Source organism: Carettochelys insculpta, chromosome 5 (genome assembly GCF_033958435.1).
Source record: "Carettochelys insculpta isolate YL-2023 chromosome 5, ASM3395843v1, whole genome shotgun sequence".
NCBI classification, from domain to species: domain Eukaryota; kingdom Metazoa; phylum Chordata; order Testudines; family Carettochelyidae; genus Carettochelys; species Carettochelys insculpta.
The window spans coordinates 96,533,260-96,549,068 of NC_134141.1; the positions used below are offsets into that span (position 1 = coordinate 96,533,260).

The window sequence follows — 15,809 nt, forward strand, 5'->3', positions numbered from 1 at the left end:
TTTGACACTTGCAAGGAAGGGCTCAGTTTATGACAGACCCATCCTTTGAACAAATGAAACAAACTGCCATAATTAAAATTAACTTATACACTGAAAACAAATGGAGGGTGGAGAGAAGGGCTGTGAGTGAAAGTGCTGTTGACCTACCGATTAGGCCAATAATTGGCACACAGCATGACTAAACTTTTACTTAAATTCTTCGTGTGTATGAGCCCAGTATGCATACTTTGACTTATCTCTTGTCTGCACTCAAGTGCAAATTGTACTGCATTATAGGGAAGCTGTTGTAGTGCCGTAGTTTCTTTTGCTCCTGAGATGGAGCATATATGCCCTAGTTAAGCCTAATTCCCAAAAAAAATGAATCCAAACATGTACTCTCCTCTTCAGAGCATACTTTTTTCCCTCATTCGGGTTACCCTTTCAGAGTGTTTAAAGACTTGTAAATTGCTGCTTCTGTTCCTTTCCATGGGTGCTAATATTTTTCAGGACCCTGGAATTTTATGCCTTAAAAGCATAACAAATTTTTTTTCTAAATAAAGAATTCAAAATACAGCTTAGCTTCACTACAACGTGTATATGAAGCTGGAATGCTGGATCTTAGCAGGTATTTTTTAACTCTGCACTCCCTTGGCGTTGTGTAGTTGTGGACTCTTTCTGCCTGGTATACACACAGCCTCCTGTATCAGTGAAAGTAGGGATGTTAGAAGGGAAACAAAGAAGTAGAACATACAGCTGGCACTCTCTTGTCCCAGTCTTGTTGCAGAGCCTTGTTCCCTAGTTACAGTGGGCAGTGTGAGCCTTTAATTGTATCCTCTTTCATATATCCCATTCTGTGGTAAAACTTATTTATTTTGATTTAACGTTCATTTATTCTTAATTAGTAAATGGGAGATGAGGAGTGTGGTAGAGTGAAATTGTGGCCCTAAAAAGCCACCATGTTTTCTAAGGCCCGAGGTTCTACAGATGGGCTGGGAAACACTGGGTAGAGGGACCCTGATAATCTGGCAGGAGTTCTGCTTCTCAGCCATCCTTGGACTCTTCACTAGTCCCATTATCATTGTTCACAACAATTCGGGTGACTTGCTGTGATGATCACGCATGTTCATGCCTTAGTGATTAGCTTTCAGTTCTAACACAAAACCACCCTAAGTGCATAGATCCATTTCCTCTTGGTCACACTCAAATCTACAGCCTTAACCCAGACCACTCTTTTTGTGTCGATAATACATTAGGAACTTACCACTACAGTTACATGTTTAGATAACATATCTCCATCAAGGTGATGTTGGAATGTGTTTGCTGGCATGTAATTGCCAGAAATTAGTTATGCACATTGCTGTTGGTTCGGTGTTAAATTCTAAAGTAGAATTGTGTAACTTCAGTCTGGGTATTAAGGCTTATGTGCATAAAATTAATGCACTCATAAATGCATCTGAGCATTCTTATCTCTAAGTTGTGAAGGTTTCTGGGTGTATACCACTTTCCTCAGGCATTTGTGCAAAGTAAAAACAGGAACCCTCTACAGTTCTGTTTTCTAGTGTGTTCTAGCATGATGAGCTTCAAAGTATTCTACAGTGAAGCCAGTGAAGTGTACAGTTTAATAGAGCCCAAATTCTATGTGAGGAGATGGCATAAGAGATCAGGTATTAAGACATTTATAATCCTTTAATCTTGTTTGTAAAGTCTTGTATCTGAACACAAACAGAATTCTCAACTTGCAAAACAGTTATAGGGAAGCATTTTACATATTATTGACCTTAATAGGCTAGTTTCTGTTGAAAGGAGGCATTACCCTTTGCTGTTCACGTGCCAGGAGTTTAATGTTTCAACTTGTCAGTATCACTATGGACAGTGCATATGTAGTGTCATAACATACTGTATAGTAAACTTTGTCTCAATACACAAGTGCCTCAAGAAACCAACCATTCTTCAGTACCGTATATTGCTGGATTGGTGAGTACCTATGTACTCTACTCATTTTAGTGTATTCTAATTGTATGAAAAGAAAAAAAACAAACAAAATGTATTAGATGATGAGCTTTCCTGGGACAGACCCACTCCTGGTGGTGAATTTTGAATATTTGCTTAGTGGCAGTATCTTCTTCTGTTTTGGAAACTTTTGTGCAAAAGCCATAAGATATTAAAATTTCATTTAATAGAGTTTGGATTGTTTGAGTTCTGAATTGTCAGTGGATGGTAAATATTTTGTCAAGACAATTTAATAGCAATACACTTTAGTAATCTACTTCAGCTTTCACAATTATGGTTTTGCATCTCTGTCAAAGTTGATACTACATTTAATGATTCATGCACAACAAAATAGTTTGTTTAGCCAGTCTGGCAGTCTCTAATTGCATCATGCATGAAAAATGTCTCTAGAGATGTTTCTACAGCATTGTTTAAATAAATGGTGTGCCAAATCTGACTGGGAAGATGAATTAATGTGTAGTTTATGGCATTTGTGATCAGTTCAGCTTCATGAAGGGCAGCTCCTGTAGATGTGTAGTGTAGCAACAGCTCCTTCAGAAATCACAGGAATGTGGCAGCCTTATATAATCTTTGGTCACCAAGATCACTGAGTCAGACACAACCGTGACAGTTAAGTGGGGAAAAAATTCTCAAACTCAAGTATAGAATTGTGACCAGTGCCTCAAATTAAACAGAAAAGATTTAACTGGCTGTTCCTAATATGCTGTGGCCAGGCCTGTTGATGGGGTAGAGGGGAGCCATGGCCCTGGGGCCTGGTGATTCAAAGGGGTCCAGGCTCCTTTGAATTACTGCCAAAGCACTGTAGTGCCAGATCCTCTACATGATTCTGAGGGTTTGGGGATGGGGCACTGTGATCCAGGTAGTACTGACGGCTGCCGGTCCCTGGCCCCACTCCTTCAAGGTGGCACGGCTGGCTGTGGCTCAGACTAACCAGAGCATTACAGGTAAATTGTTCAGCTAGGAGTATAGTTGGCCATTCAGAGGGCTCTGTGGGCTCTTCTTCAAAAGCATCAAATAGCTTCTGCTTTTACCCCGAGCTCTAAACTGAGAGGAGTAACCGGGTTGTAGAGAGAGCTTCAGTTGTGTTAACCAGTGGATGCATTGCATTGTTTTATGTTGCAAAAATATTATCCACATTTGTCATAATCAGATTTTTGGAGCCACTTCTAGGAGGTATAAAATTGATATTTTGCCTATTCCTTTACCAGAAGACAAGTTTGTTGTTTTGTTTGTTTTTTTTTTTTTGTAAAGAATTTTTTAAACTTGTTTCTTCATGTTAGTTCTGTCTTCTGGAGAGTGAGGTTAAATTAAACCCTTTCAGTACTTGTCGGTTCTTACACAGCTCTTGGCATAAACACTGAGACTGACGGTAAGATGAGAAGAATTTTGTGATGGTGTTTTGGTGGGAGATTTAATTTCCTAGCATACTGAAATTACAGGTAGATACTGAAATTCATAATTTAGTTTTATGTTGACTGGATCTGGTATAATAACTTGGAAGAAATCCTCTCTTCCTGGTGCTGAGGAGCACAGTGCTGCTTAGGTGTAGATCATCTGAATAATCATGAAATGCAGCTCAAGTAACTATACATCCATGATCGCTGTCAGGTTTATAAGCTTGTCATCTCTCTTACTAGGAAGTTGGTTCTCAAGTGTTGAAACCAATGTGGGGATGAAATAGCAGTCAGTTCTGATGTCTCTTTGTAGTCGAGGGGGCGCAGTTGCAGTCGAGCCCTCTCAGCCAAGAGAACTGCTTTTATTTTGGTCCCAACCACTACTTTACTTTAATAACCTGCAAAAGAGTGGTTACTAACAGGGTATGGGATTGTTCAAATGGCACCCATGTTCTTGTGAAGGAATAAGAGCATGATGGAAGAAGTAGCAAGACTGAGATTTGATTAAACCAAACCCAGGTGGCACATTGAGCATAACAGCATTTTCCTGTTGGTGTCTCCTTAATGCTAGGAGAAAGCATTGTAATCCTGTACATGAGGTTTTTAGTGTTGCATTTCTGAGTAGTCTTGGTAAATTGTTGAGATTTTTAGTCATTGTAAGTAGTCAGTATTACTTAGCAGTTTCTTTTCCTTCCATCCATGTTCTTGAGTTGTCATTTTTATCCTTCTTCCTATAACTGGAATATAAAAAGTGTCTGTGTTGGTCAAGTTTCCAGGCTGTAGTTTTGCATGTTTGTAATATATGAACCCTAGAGTTTACTACCCAGTCCTTAACAATAAAAAGTTTGAGGAAGTGTCTCAAACAATAGCTGTACTTATCAATCCAATGCAAAATTTCCTTAAGTGCTTGTGAACCTTTTGAGGCTAGGTTTAAACTGAGCAGCAATAGAACTGTGCGCTCTAAAATCCTGTATCTTTTTACAGCCATAGATTGCAGATAACTGTGGTTGAAGCAATAATCTTGAGCTAGTTTTTAATTATTTCTTCTATTAGAAATGCCCAAAAGCACTCTCACATAGGCGTTTTAGCAGTTGGTGAACTGGCTACGAAAGGAATAAAGTTACATTGCTAAATACAGTAAAATACCTTTAATTTGACCTCTGATGTTCTGGAAATCCTGACTGTCTGCCATTTCGCAAAAATAATCCCATTTATGGAGATAATCTGGCAAAATTTGATGGTCTGGCATACAGAAGTCCCCCGACATACACATGCCTCCAAATTTGCGTAAACTGGGGGTTTGGGCAGTGGATTGGGGCTGGGGGCGGGGGCTGGGGGGGGCAGCAGGATTAAGTTTCTGCCCCAACCCCCAAGCCCTAAATATGGCACAATTTGTTCCTTTAAAAAAAAATAGGGATACTTTTTTGGTGTCCCAAATACAGGACTGTCCTACCCAATATGGAAGGAGGAGGAGCACGGAGGTGGTGAGCTGCAGCTAAGTGTGGGATGGTGAAGCTGCAGGAGTGTTGGGGGTGGTGATGTCTAATAGTCTGGAAAATTTGGTAATCTGGCACCTCTCTAGTCCCGGATGTGTGGGATTAAAGGAATTTTACTGTACTGGGTGTGTGGTGGTTTTTTTCAAATAACCCCAACACAAGAGACTGGGATGGGGGAAAGGGAGAGTTAACTAGCCTTTCTTATTTAAGGTGTAATTTGATTTGTTGGGAACTTCTTCAGTCCCTAAGGACTCTTCCTGTAGAGTCCTAAACTGCTCATTGCTGCTATGTAGGTGATAATTTTGCTTGTCCTGGGGACGGGCGGACGGACACATGCACGCACACGATGTTTTGATCAGTGTGAGCTTGGAAGGAAGAAGTGACATTATAGAAGTGATCCAGCTCCTTGTTAAAATTTTCCTACCTAGATTTTAATGGTGTATGGCATCAAGCTATGTGAACCCCTGGGTCTTAATTTTTACTGCTAAAACAGTGAGTCACTAGCAGAAAATGGAAATGAACACATGAGGTTCTTAAATTGGACAGGGGAAGGAAATAAAGATGCAGTTTTGAAATCTGGAGTCAAATCCATTCCTGGCATAAGTGCCTCCACTGACTTAGAGTAATTTGGTCCTTGAAAATTGTGTCCAACAGCACTTTGTGAACAGTTTAGTTGTTTGGAGTATCTTAACTAGTTTGTTATAGTTGGTTTATACATTCAGCCCATTACAGCTTGGCACAATTAGTACTTGAATTCCAGAGGCCTCCTGAAAACCATGTGAAAGCCGTTTGTGGATGGGTTTGAGTTAATCTTCAACAGCAGGTATTCTTGCTAGAATAGTTTTAATATCAGACATCTTGGAGGTGGGGAAATGCTCTGCAGCTAAAATCTGAGAATCTGCATGGATTGTATGCTCCCTAAACAACATTTACAAAGTGTCTATGTCAAAATATTGACTGTTCAAAATGGCTACCTACCCACTAATCCAAGTGGTGGCTGAAATTCCATGTAATGTTGATGCAACATTTTTAGACTTCTGAATTGGAAGAAAATGTTCCGATTTTTGTTCTCTACTACCATTTTGTACTAGATGTTTGATATTAAAATATCATCTGACCATGGGGTATGGGAGACATGAACTTCTGAGAACTTATCCTTGCTCTAACATAGAGACGAAGGCATGGTCAAGTCACGAAGCCTTTTGATCCCCTTTTCCTAACTGATACTTGCCTAACACATGGAGGCTTTGTGAAAATGGACTATAAAAATAAAACTAATCTGGGGCATATAAAGACAGCATTTGGTCTCTTCTCTACTTGGCTTATCAAATGTACTGGTGAATAACTGCTAGGTAAGACAGGACATGATCAATATACAAAAGGATGAATTGTATAGAAAAGGGTAAACCTGGAATTCCTAATTGACCCTCATAATATAAGAACAAAGGGATGTTAATTTGAAAGTGGCAAATTCAGAACTGACAAATGAAAATATATTATCATATCCCTTGGGTTTAGAGCAGAGAATTCATTGCACATTGCAGTATACTAAGCTCTTGGTTCTAGTGATACCAAAGTTCAAAAAAGGCTTTAGATCATGGTTTCCCAAACTAGGGAGCATGGAGAAATTCCAGGGGAGGGGCATGAGGTGACCCAGCTCTCCCCCCTACACCCATCATTCCCCCTACCTGAAGAAAGAGCTGACCTTTGCTTCCAGCTCTCAGGCCCCTGCCATTTTATGTGGATGACCTGGCACAACTGCTATAAGAACTAGTTAGCTGGCGAAGACCCATGTGGAAGCTAGCTGCCTCCTGCAAATGTGATTGAATGTGAGTTGGAGCAGGAGGGAGAGGACGATGGGGTAAGAGTGGGGGGCTAGTGGTGCCTGCCTTTGGAGGAGGGGAGAGGCTCAGGTGGGTGGCTTGCAGGGCTCAGGCAGCTTGGGCTGCCGGGCAGGCAGCTGGCCCTGGCAGCACAGGGCGGCTTGGTGGCTGGCACGTGGCTGGGGTGGGTGGCTGGTGGGCAGGGAGCTGGTCCTGGCAGTGCGGGGCTTGGTTGGGGGCCAGCCAGGCAGCTCTGGCAGTGCAGGTCTCAGGTGGGCAGGTGGCTGGCACAGGCAGCTCTGGAGGCTAGCATGGGGCTCAGGCAGCTGGCTAGCTGGGGCTGCACCTGGCACCCGCAAGCGGCTAAGAAAAACTATTTTTGCTTATTTTTAATTTTAAATAATATTTTTACATCAAGTTTTTGTGTTTGTTAAACTATAAGTTGAACTTTTTTGTTAAAGGGGGGTTGGATGATAGTAAAGAAGAGCTGTGGGAGGCGTGAGGGTTTCTCAAAAACCAAAAGGGCGGGGGGGTTGATGCTGAAGAGTCTGGGAACCACTGAGTTAGATGTATTTATATCTACATTTGTGAAAGTGAAGATTAACACACACACAGTTGAAGTTTTGAAGGGTTATGAACTCTTAAGCTTATCTATAATTGCTTGCTGCAAGATTTATTCTTCTTGAGGCAGCTAGTACTGGCCAGTCTTAACGAGAATACTGGAGTAGATTGGCTCAGATGATCAATCTGACAAGGTTTTTGGTTTTTAATTAAAAAGTACAAGACACATCTCCCCCTTAAACCCAACTTATTTCGCATGTGTGTTTTGAAGGGGTGGGTGATCAATTTTTTTTTTTCTGGAGATGTTTAGATTAGGCATCAAATCAAACTACCACCCCCTGGACTCCTGAGTTGTCGATCCATCATCCTCAGAGTGGGAGAACCAGGAGCAGCAGACGATGCTTTGGCAGTGGAGCACCTACTATGAAATGACATGTGGGAGCTGCTGCCCCATGGGGAAAACTGCTAGCTGTTCCTAATGGTACATCTACATTGCACCCACCTTCTGGCAGCATATAGAGTGCATGCATTGAACATGCCTCTAGTGAGACAGTTTTTTTCTTAGCTGCTTGTGGGTGCCAGGTGCAGCCCCAGCTGGCCAGCTGCCTGAGCCCCATGCCAGCTGCCTGCCCACTTGAGACCTGCACTGCCAGACCTGCCTTCCTGGCCCCCACCTGAGCCCTGCACTGCCAGGACCATCTGCTTGCCCCCTAGCCACCCACCCCAGCCATGTGCCACCCGCCCTGTGCTGCCAGGGCCAGCTGCCTGCCTGCCAGCCCAAACCACCTGAGCCCTGCAAGCCACCCATCCTGAGCCTCTCCCCTCCTCCAAAGGCAGGCACCATTAGCCCCCCACTCTTACTCCATCCCCATCTAAACCCATCCTCCTCTCTCTCTGCAACTTCAGACCATTACTCCTTATTCTGCTATCTGACACCACTGAGAACAGTTTCTCACCCTTCTCTGCAGAGTTCCCCTTCAGGAAGTTGAGGGCTGCACCCCTAAGTCTTCTCTCTTCTGTAAACTAAACAAGCCCAAATCCCTCAGCCTGTCTTCATAGGTCTTGTGCTCCAGCCCCTTAATCATCACGCGTAGCTACACATCATTCTGGGGACCCTGTCTGCTTTTCACCTTGTCTTGCAGCTCTGTGTATGGCACTGCAACTGGTGTTCAGTGTAGACCTTGGCTCAGGATATGTCTTCTATGAAGAGGTCACTCAAGTGCTAGATAACCATGCTACAAAGCCAAGTTTGAGTGATTCCACTGAGTTGTATCCATATTTGTGCTAGATTGTCTGATCAGAAGTTACGACTTCTGGGGTCCTTAGTGCTGCAGGCAGCTGAGCCAGAGAATTGTCGGAGAACTTCTGGGTACACATGGCAACGTTTGGAAGACTTTTAGCACTCAAGGAATCTGCATCCTTGTTGAGAAGTGGGCAAGTTTACCAGCCCAAATGTAGACTGTATATTGGCTGTAGCCTAGTCCCAGGACTGGTGTGAGCTAGCCAACATGAAGCAACATCAAACTCCAGTCAGAGGCTCTTGTGCGTAGATGGTAGCTGTGCTGGGGCAAGGCACAAGTAGGCACTTCTAAAGTGAAGATACACTATAGCATTTGTTTTTGTGATACCTACTTAGCAGCAGCTTCACACCCACTCTGTGGTGTTGGGGAATCTTCCAGCCTGCTCTTCACACCCTGAGGCTGGCTGGCTTGGGCTGGCTGCTTTTAGTGAGTTGAGGTACTTCTGGCATTGTCTATCCTTTAAAATCTTGTTTATACAGCTTTTGATTTACAGCTTTTGTGCTTTGGCTGCCTTTTTTCTTCAAAACTGATGCCTTTTCAGAAATCTTCTAGGCTCTTCTGAATAGTTGTGAATTTTTTTTTTAAATGCGGTTTGGAATGGTTTATGCAATTTCACAAAGATTGTACATAACATTTGACTAATAACATGGTTTCTACATGTCATTTTGAAATCTTAAAGAATTTGATGTGAAACATAAACCTTGGTCCAATAGCAGTGTGCTGGTTAGAATAGCATTTGTACCAATTGCTTAATGCCTAGATTTTTAACTGAAAGCATCTATGTCTTGGTTACATTACAATGTTTGTAACATGTCTGCACGCTTTGTTGGCACTTAATCTAAGCCCTGTAGAAAGAGCACATCATGATTGGCTCCAGTCTAACTGCTACTACTGTGTCTCCTTTTTAAGCCTGGAATCCTTTCTGGAGTGTGGGGTTATTAAATATTTCTGATAAGTTTTTTAATATTGCTCAATTTCCTGTTGAAGAGGGGAAGAGAGGGAAGAAAGGCACTGTAGACTAGCTCTGTGGTTTTCAATCTTGATTTCATTTGCAGACTTCTTAAAATTCAAATGGAGGTTTGCCCCCCTTTGAAAATTGTAGGCATTAGTAAATTTTGAGTGTATTAAGGGGATGCTCTGAAAGCGTTTTCAAACATGGACTGGTGTTTTTAGCAGCTGTTGAAGGGTGTTTGTCTATCCCTGTATGTCTTTTAATCAATGTATGGTAATTTAGCTATTTGGACCAATAAATAGCTGCGTTTTTAGACTGCATCTCTACAATGGTAATATTTCCTGTAGCTATACAAAATGTTCTGGCTCTGTAAAGACTATGCTCTTATTTCATTCTTCTACTTGGCAGATACAGGAGGATGTTTTTCCTTCCTTGATTTAAAGTGCATTAGAAAAGAATCATTATTCTTCTAAAATCTTTTGACAGATGGGGGGATTAAAATTTACTTGTGACACTCACCTATATAATGTGTGCAAAAGTGTGGAAATCCCACTGGTATTTTCAGAACTTACATGTGTAAGTACATGGTATATCCAATAGAAAACAGATTTTCATAAAATCTAGATTTCTATTGTTGGATGGTAGCTTGCTTGCTCCTTGAGTCAAGGTCCAAGCTCTTTGCTTGAGTCAAAGAAAATGGGATAGTCTACATGTGTAGAATAAAATACTTAATTTATTAGATCATGCCCTGACTGTCTGAAAACGTTAAGGATAATTCCTTGTTTAGTTTACAGAGCTTGTTTGGCTTTCCAGCTTGCACCTTGTCTAGATTTATTTCCTTTCTGCACTCGTTGATCTTCCCTATCATTCTGTCGTTCACTGCTTGTAGATTTGCTAGAGTCTTTTGTCTGGAGTTGGTTTAATACTTCAGTGAAGGGGCATCCTTCATATTTCTTCATCAGTCTAATAAACTCCTGGATCGGGAAGGTTGTTATACTATTCATCCTCCATTTTTTTCCCTTCAGTTTTACCCCAACTATTTAGTTGCACCCTCTTGTGCCACAGTAAACTCTGCTCCTCATTTATATGTGAGAGAGATTTTTAGGTTGCCACTTCACCCTATTACTAATTATGTTTAGTATGGCTCCTTGAACTGGTGACACAATGGACTGCAGAGATTAATTTCTTTTCAGAGTGGTCTTTGATTCCTGCTCTGCTCTGCAGTGGTTTTCTGGTGATGGGATACTAGGAAACATAGAATGCAGGTGCAAGTGCACCAAAGTCAGAGACAGTTCCTTGTGATAAGCCTTGCATATTTAACCCAGGATTGCTTTTTCTTATTTGTGGCCAGCATATTATGACAAATTTTAACATGCAGATCATTACCCTTCACCTTACCATTCCAGCACTTCGTATTATATGGTGTTTTTTTCTAGATCTATTATTCCCCATCCCAACATCCACTTTTTCTTGCAAGCTAAATCTTCTGTTTTCAGCCTGTAGCTTTTTACTCTGTGTTCACTTTTGTGTGATTCTGCCATCCTCACTTGAATTAGCAATTCCTCCTATGGTGCTGTCTTCACATTGCGTTCATGTGCACCTGAATTAGGCTAGCTCTGTTGCTGACTGGCAGCATCCTACTACAGGTTGTATGCATCTCCCTCATTCAGCACCCTCAGCACCTGAGTGGTCCCAAACAAGGGGAATTGATGGACAAGGGGAGGTCAGGTACCCAGGATACTTGGAGGTGGGGCTCCATTCCTGCAGGGCTCCCCTCTGGCCTGGGCAGAGGACCCCACACAGCTTTAGGTCCACTGTCAGGGCTCTGTGCCCTAGAGGGCTCGCTGTTGGGGGGGGTACTGGGGTTCCCATGGCTGCAGGCTGCTCATGGTGCTCCCTACCCTGGCAGGGGTTCCTGCAGCTGTGGGGCTGCTGACTGTGGCTGGGTTCCCGAAAGTGGGGCTCCCCAACTTGCTGTCTGCCTGAGCCTACTTGTAGGGTTCCCCCAAGCGGGCTCCCAGAGTGTCTCCCTGCCACCAGTAGGGCTCCGCTGCACTGCACACAGCTGGAGCTCTCTGGTCCAGCAACATCCATTGTCCTGCCAGATGAGAGTTTCAACCCCTAGCTTAACTTCACCCAACTTGTTGCAGTTTTAACTAAAATCTTTGTTTGAAGCAAGTTTATATTGGATTAGCTTTGGCGTTTTGTGCCAGTTTCTTGGTAATTATTTAAAAACAAAATTTAGTTAAACCACAATTTTGTGTGTAGCATAAACTTTATTTTCTTGTCTATTTCAGCTTTCTAGCCAATCTTCCAATTACATGAATATTTCTATCCACTCTAACTGAATTTGTTTCCAAGAAAATGTGAGAGACAGAACCAAATGCTTTACTGAGCTCCAAATACATGACACTTACAAAGTTTCTTCATCCGCTAATTTGGTGCTCTTAAAAGAACAGAGTTCTAGCGGGAGGATTGATTCTCTAATCCCATCCTGCTGTTTTTTAAAGAGGTCTGAAATGCTGAACTATCTATATATTTCTTTGCTTTATTTCATTATCTTAATGGTACGGTACAGACATACAGGACTGTAATTTTTGCTGTTAATTTCTTTCTAGAAAATTGGGGCTATGTTTTCCTCACTATATTTTTCATAATATCGTAGCTTTGCCTTCAGATCCCAAAACAGGTGGACTTCATGGCAGTGGCTCTTATTCAGGACTTGCTTTCTATTAAACAGACTACAGAGGTGTCAAAGACTCTAAAAATATTACTAAACGTTTTACAGTGAGTGACTTAGATCCAGGTATGCTTTTTCACTTTGCTTGGACACCCCCCAAATTCTCGCCATGCCAAAACTTCTCTTTGCCACAGTAGAAAGCTTTACAGCACTGTATAGAAATTTGTGGGGGATGGGGTTTGTACTAGAGTGGCACAATGCAGATGCTCAGAGTAATACTATATCCGTAGGTGCTTGTGGGTGGAGAGTGGCATTTGCACTGACACTTGCCAAACTCCCTTATGCAAAACTTCTTCAACCAGCAGGTGTAATGTGGGAAGCTTCAATACCCATGGCTGTTGTGCACTGTTGACAAGGAAAGGTAACTCCTTAGAATATTTGTAGGTTAAAATGTGTCATTTGACCCAAGGAGACAGTCTCCAGCTGGAATATGTAAAGCTAGAAACAAGGCATTTTGAAGGGAATTAAGTATCTTGAATAAGAAAGTCTGTTTAAGTATATTTACTTTTTTAGAAAAGTGTCATATTTAGAAGAGCAATTGAGAGGCAATTCTGTGAAATGTGAGTTTTGTACTAACAGGCTGAAGTAGTTTAATGCCACTTGGCTGCATTGCTGACTTGGAACGTGTAGCTGTCAAACTTACTCTGACTTTTAACACAAAGCATGTGAGGCTTTATGGCACAGTTATAGTAATGGTATTATGAAAATTCTGTAGCGCTTGATTAAAGGGTATGGATCTCTTCCAAAAACTACCTTGTCTAATTGCACTTTGCAGAGTAGGTTTAAAAATCTTACTGCTGATGTCAAAATATTGTGAAATTGACCTTTGCTTTTTCTGAGGGTTGTTTTTAAAATAAGCAGAAATGAATAAGTTATATTGAGCTTGCATTACCTAACAGAAGATAATATGTTTGTTTGGGTTTTTTTCTCATTTCTGGTTAAGTGAAGCATTGCAGTGGGAAATGGTCCATTTACTAGGTGGCCTGCTTTTGCAAAAGGTATTTGGTCCGCAGGAGGATGTCCCCATTCTCCACTCTGGCCACTGAGTGTAGAGTAAAAATAAGAAATGACATGTGTTTGTATTAGATTTATTGAAATTAATATCTCCAAGCACAAATATATAAAGCCAGTTGTCATGCAATAATAATATGCAATCTTGACAGCTAATATGCCTGATGCATGAGCTGTTACTGGAGAGACTTGCATTTTGGTTTCAACGGTTTTTAGAATGGAAAAACAGACTGATATTTCAGAGATGGGTTGCTGCTGCTGCGTGTGAATACTTGCCTGTGGTGAGCTAGCACTCGGAGCCAGCATCGCGAAGAAGCCTGGAATGCTCACCCCGTTGGCTGGCTTGACACATGGAATATTCTGGCAGCTGCTTTTGGAAGAGAGGTTTTATTCAGAGGAATGTTGAGCAGACATTTTTAGCTTTCAACTGTCTCAGTTAAAACATGGATAAGGATTTGTTTAGGAGGAAGAAAAACCTTCAGTTAGGTGCCATTTTTATTTCTAGGGAGAATCTGCCGAGACTCAGCAGTGAGATTGCCCAAAGAGCTTCATTGGGCTTATGCAGGGTATAAGTTGGGGCAGGGTTTGGCCCCAGAAATAGGTTTTGGAACTAGCTTAAAATACTAAATATGAAAAAATATGCACAGCACCTTGCATTCTTCCTATCAAATTCTTTGTAGTCTGTGAAATGAGGAGGAATGCCATCTTATTGTATGACAAGAAAATAGACATGCACTATGTTTCTGAGCAGGACGCTTCACTAAAGGCTGGATCAACAGGCAATGATCGATCCAGTGGGGGTGTGGGGGGGGGGCACATCTGGTACAGGTGATCAAATTTGTGCACTCTCCCATCAGCTCGATATCCCACAACATGAGAAACGTAAGTAGATTCTACCGGAAGTCATCAGCTGTCCACTTTACACTGTGAAGGTAACTCAGTAAGCACTGCTAAGTCATTGACTTCACCTATGTTACTCCATATGCTACCCATGGTAGTCTAAATAAGGCCTCTCATTACAGCAAAAAGCATTCCAGAGTGTGATAGTGGACTAACACAGGCACTGATCCTTGGAATAGCTCATGCAAAAGACTGCAGGCTATCATGCCTATATTAAAATCACAATGTACTGTGGGGTAGACAGTTTCACAGAACACTAGGGCTCTTGACAGTTTTTTTCTCTGTCCCCAAACTGAAGACTGTAGCCTCTTCCTCAGCTTAGTTTCTTCATTTTGTGGGTATTGCATGCAGGAGCCTTTGTCAATTACCTAAGGGGTAGCGTACTCAGGGCAGTGCAGTAGATCTGGGACTACTGGACTCTATTTCCATCTTTGCAACTGACTTGCTGTTCTTTGTCTCACTTATCTCCATTTTTAGATGTGGGACAAGGATAGGTGCCACTCTTTGTAAAGCTCTTGAGTTTTTCATCCTTAGCTTTCAACATACAATTTAAGAATGGATATGTCTACCCTGTGTAAGATCTGTGACTGGCCTGGGTCAGCTGACTCAAGGTCATGGGGCTCAGGATGGAGAGCTGTGAAATTGCTAGGTAGATGTTTGGGCTGAGGCTGCAGTGCAGTTTCTCGACCCTCCCCCATTACAAGTCCATGGTCTGTGCCCCATGATCCTTTAGTCAACTGACCTGGGCCAGTGCTGTGTTTAAGTGCTGCAGAGATGTAGTCAATATGTTTGCAGTATGGGGACTATACTGACATAGCATGGTGCTGTAGATGTGGTGAGGGTGGTGGCTCTTTCCTAACAATCTGGGGGAGAAACTAAGTCTTGTTGAGTTGCAGTAGAACTCCTTGCAAAGATAGTGTTTTATTTGCTCACTTTCTAGAGAGACTGTAAATTATCCTGCAACACTTTTTTTGTTTTGTAAGTGAAAAACGATTTACATGTCCTTTTTTTCCTGTTTTCCAGATTGTCATTTTACTCTGGGCATTCGTCATTCTCCATGTACTGCATGCTGTTCCTAGCAGTAAGTATGTTCTGCTAATCTAAACCAGTTTGTTGCAAAGTGTGAAGCTGAAACACTTGGTGCATCGATACTTTCCTTTGGGTCTGCCTTATGTGAGAATGGCATTACATCATAATGCTTGTGGGAGGGGAATATTACTCTGAATTGATTTGACTGCAGGTTACTTAGTGGTGGGTGTGCACGGGCCCAGCATGACATGAAGGTGGGGAGGGAGATGGCAAATTAATATGGGAGGGAAGGTGTTCAAGTTTTAATAAGGATAAAAGACATTTCACATGGTAGCTGGCTTTTGGGTCCTTTCTCTTTCTCTCTCAAACCAGATGACAGGTTTTGTAAGATATGCACTTAAGTTGGTGGTTAAAGAACTGTGGAACATGTAAAAACAAAATCTCCTTCCATAAGACATGCCTGATGCAGGATAGAAAATATCTGCTTTCATAATTCATGCAAAGCCTTTAAGGAAACTAAATTAATCTTAACACTGGCAGGTCAGGGCAACAGAAACATCTAAATGTAAATTGTTCTTTAAAACTACCCATTTGCAAAAAAGCCCAGTGGTGA

General features: G+C 41.9%; 1 protein-coding gene across 2 annotated transcripts in view; it reads left to right on the forward strand.

Annotated features, from left to right (window-relative positions):
- PLPP1 (phospholipid phosphatase 1) overlaps positions 1-15,809 on the forward strand; it is a 125,835-nt gene that overhangs the window by 76,346 nt on the left and 33,680 nt on the right. For both annotated transcript variants that reach the window (XM_074995568.1, XM_074995567.1), the window contains exon 4: positions 15,191-15,248. In XM_074995568.1, coding sequence (XP_074851669.1) covers positions 15,191-15,248 — 58 coding nt within the window. The remainder of the gene's footprint in view (positions 1-15,190; positions 15,249-15,809) is intronic.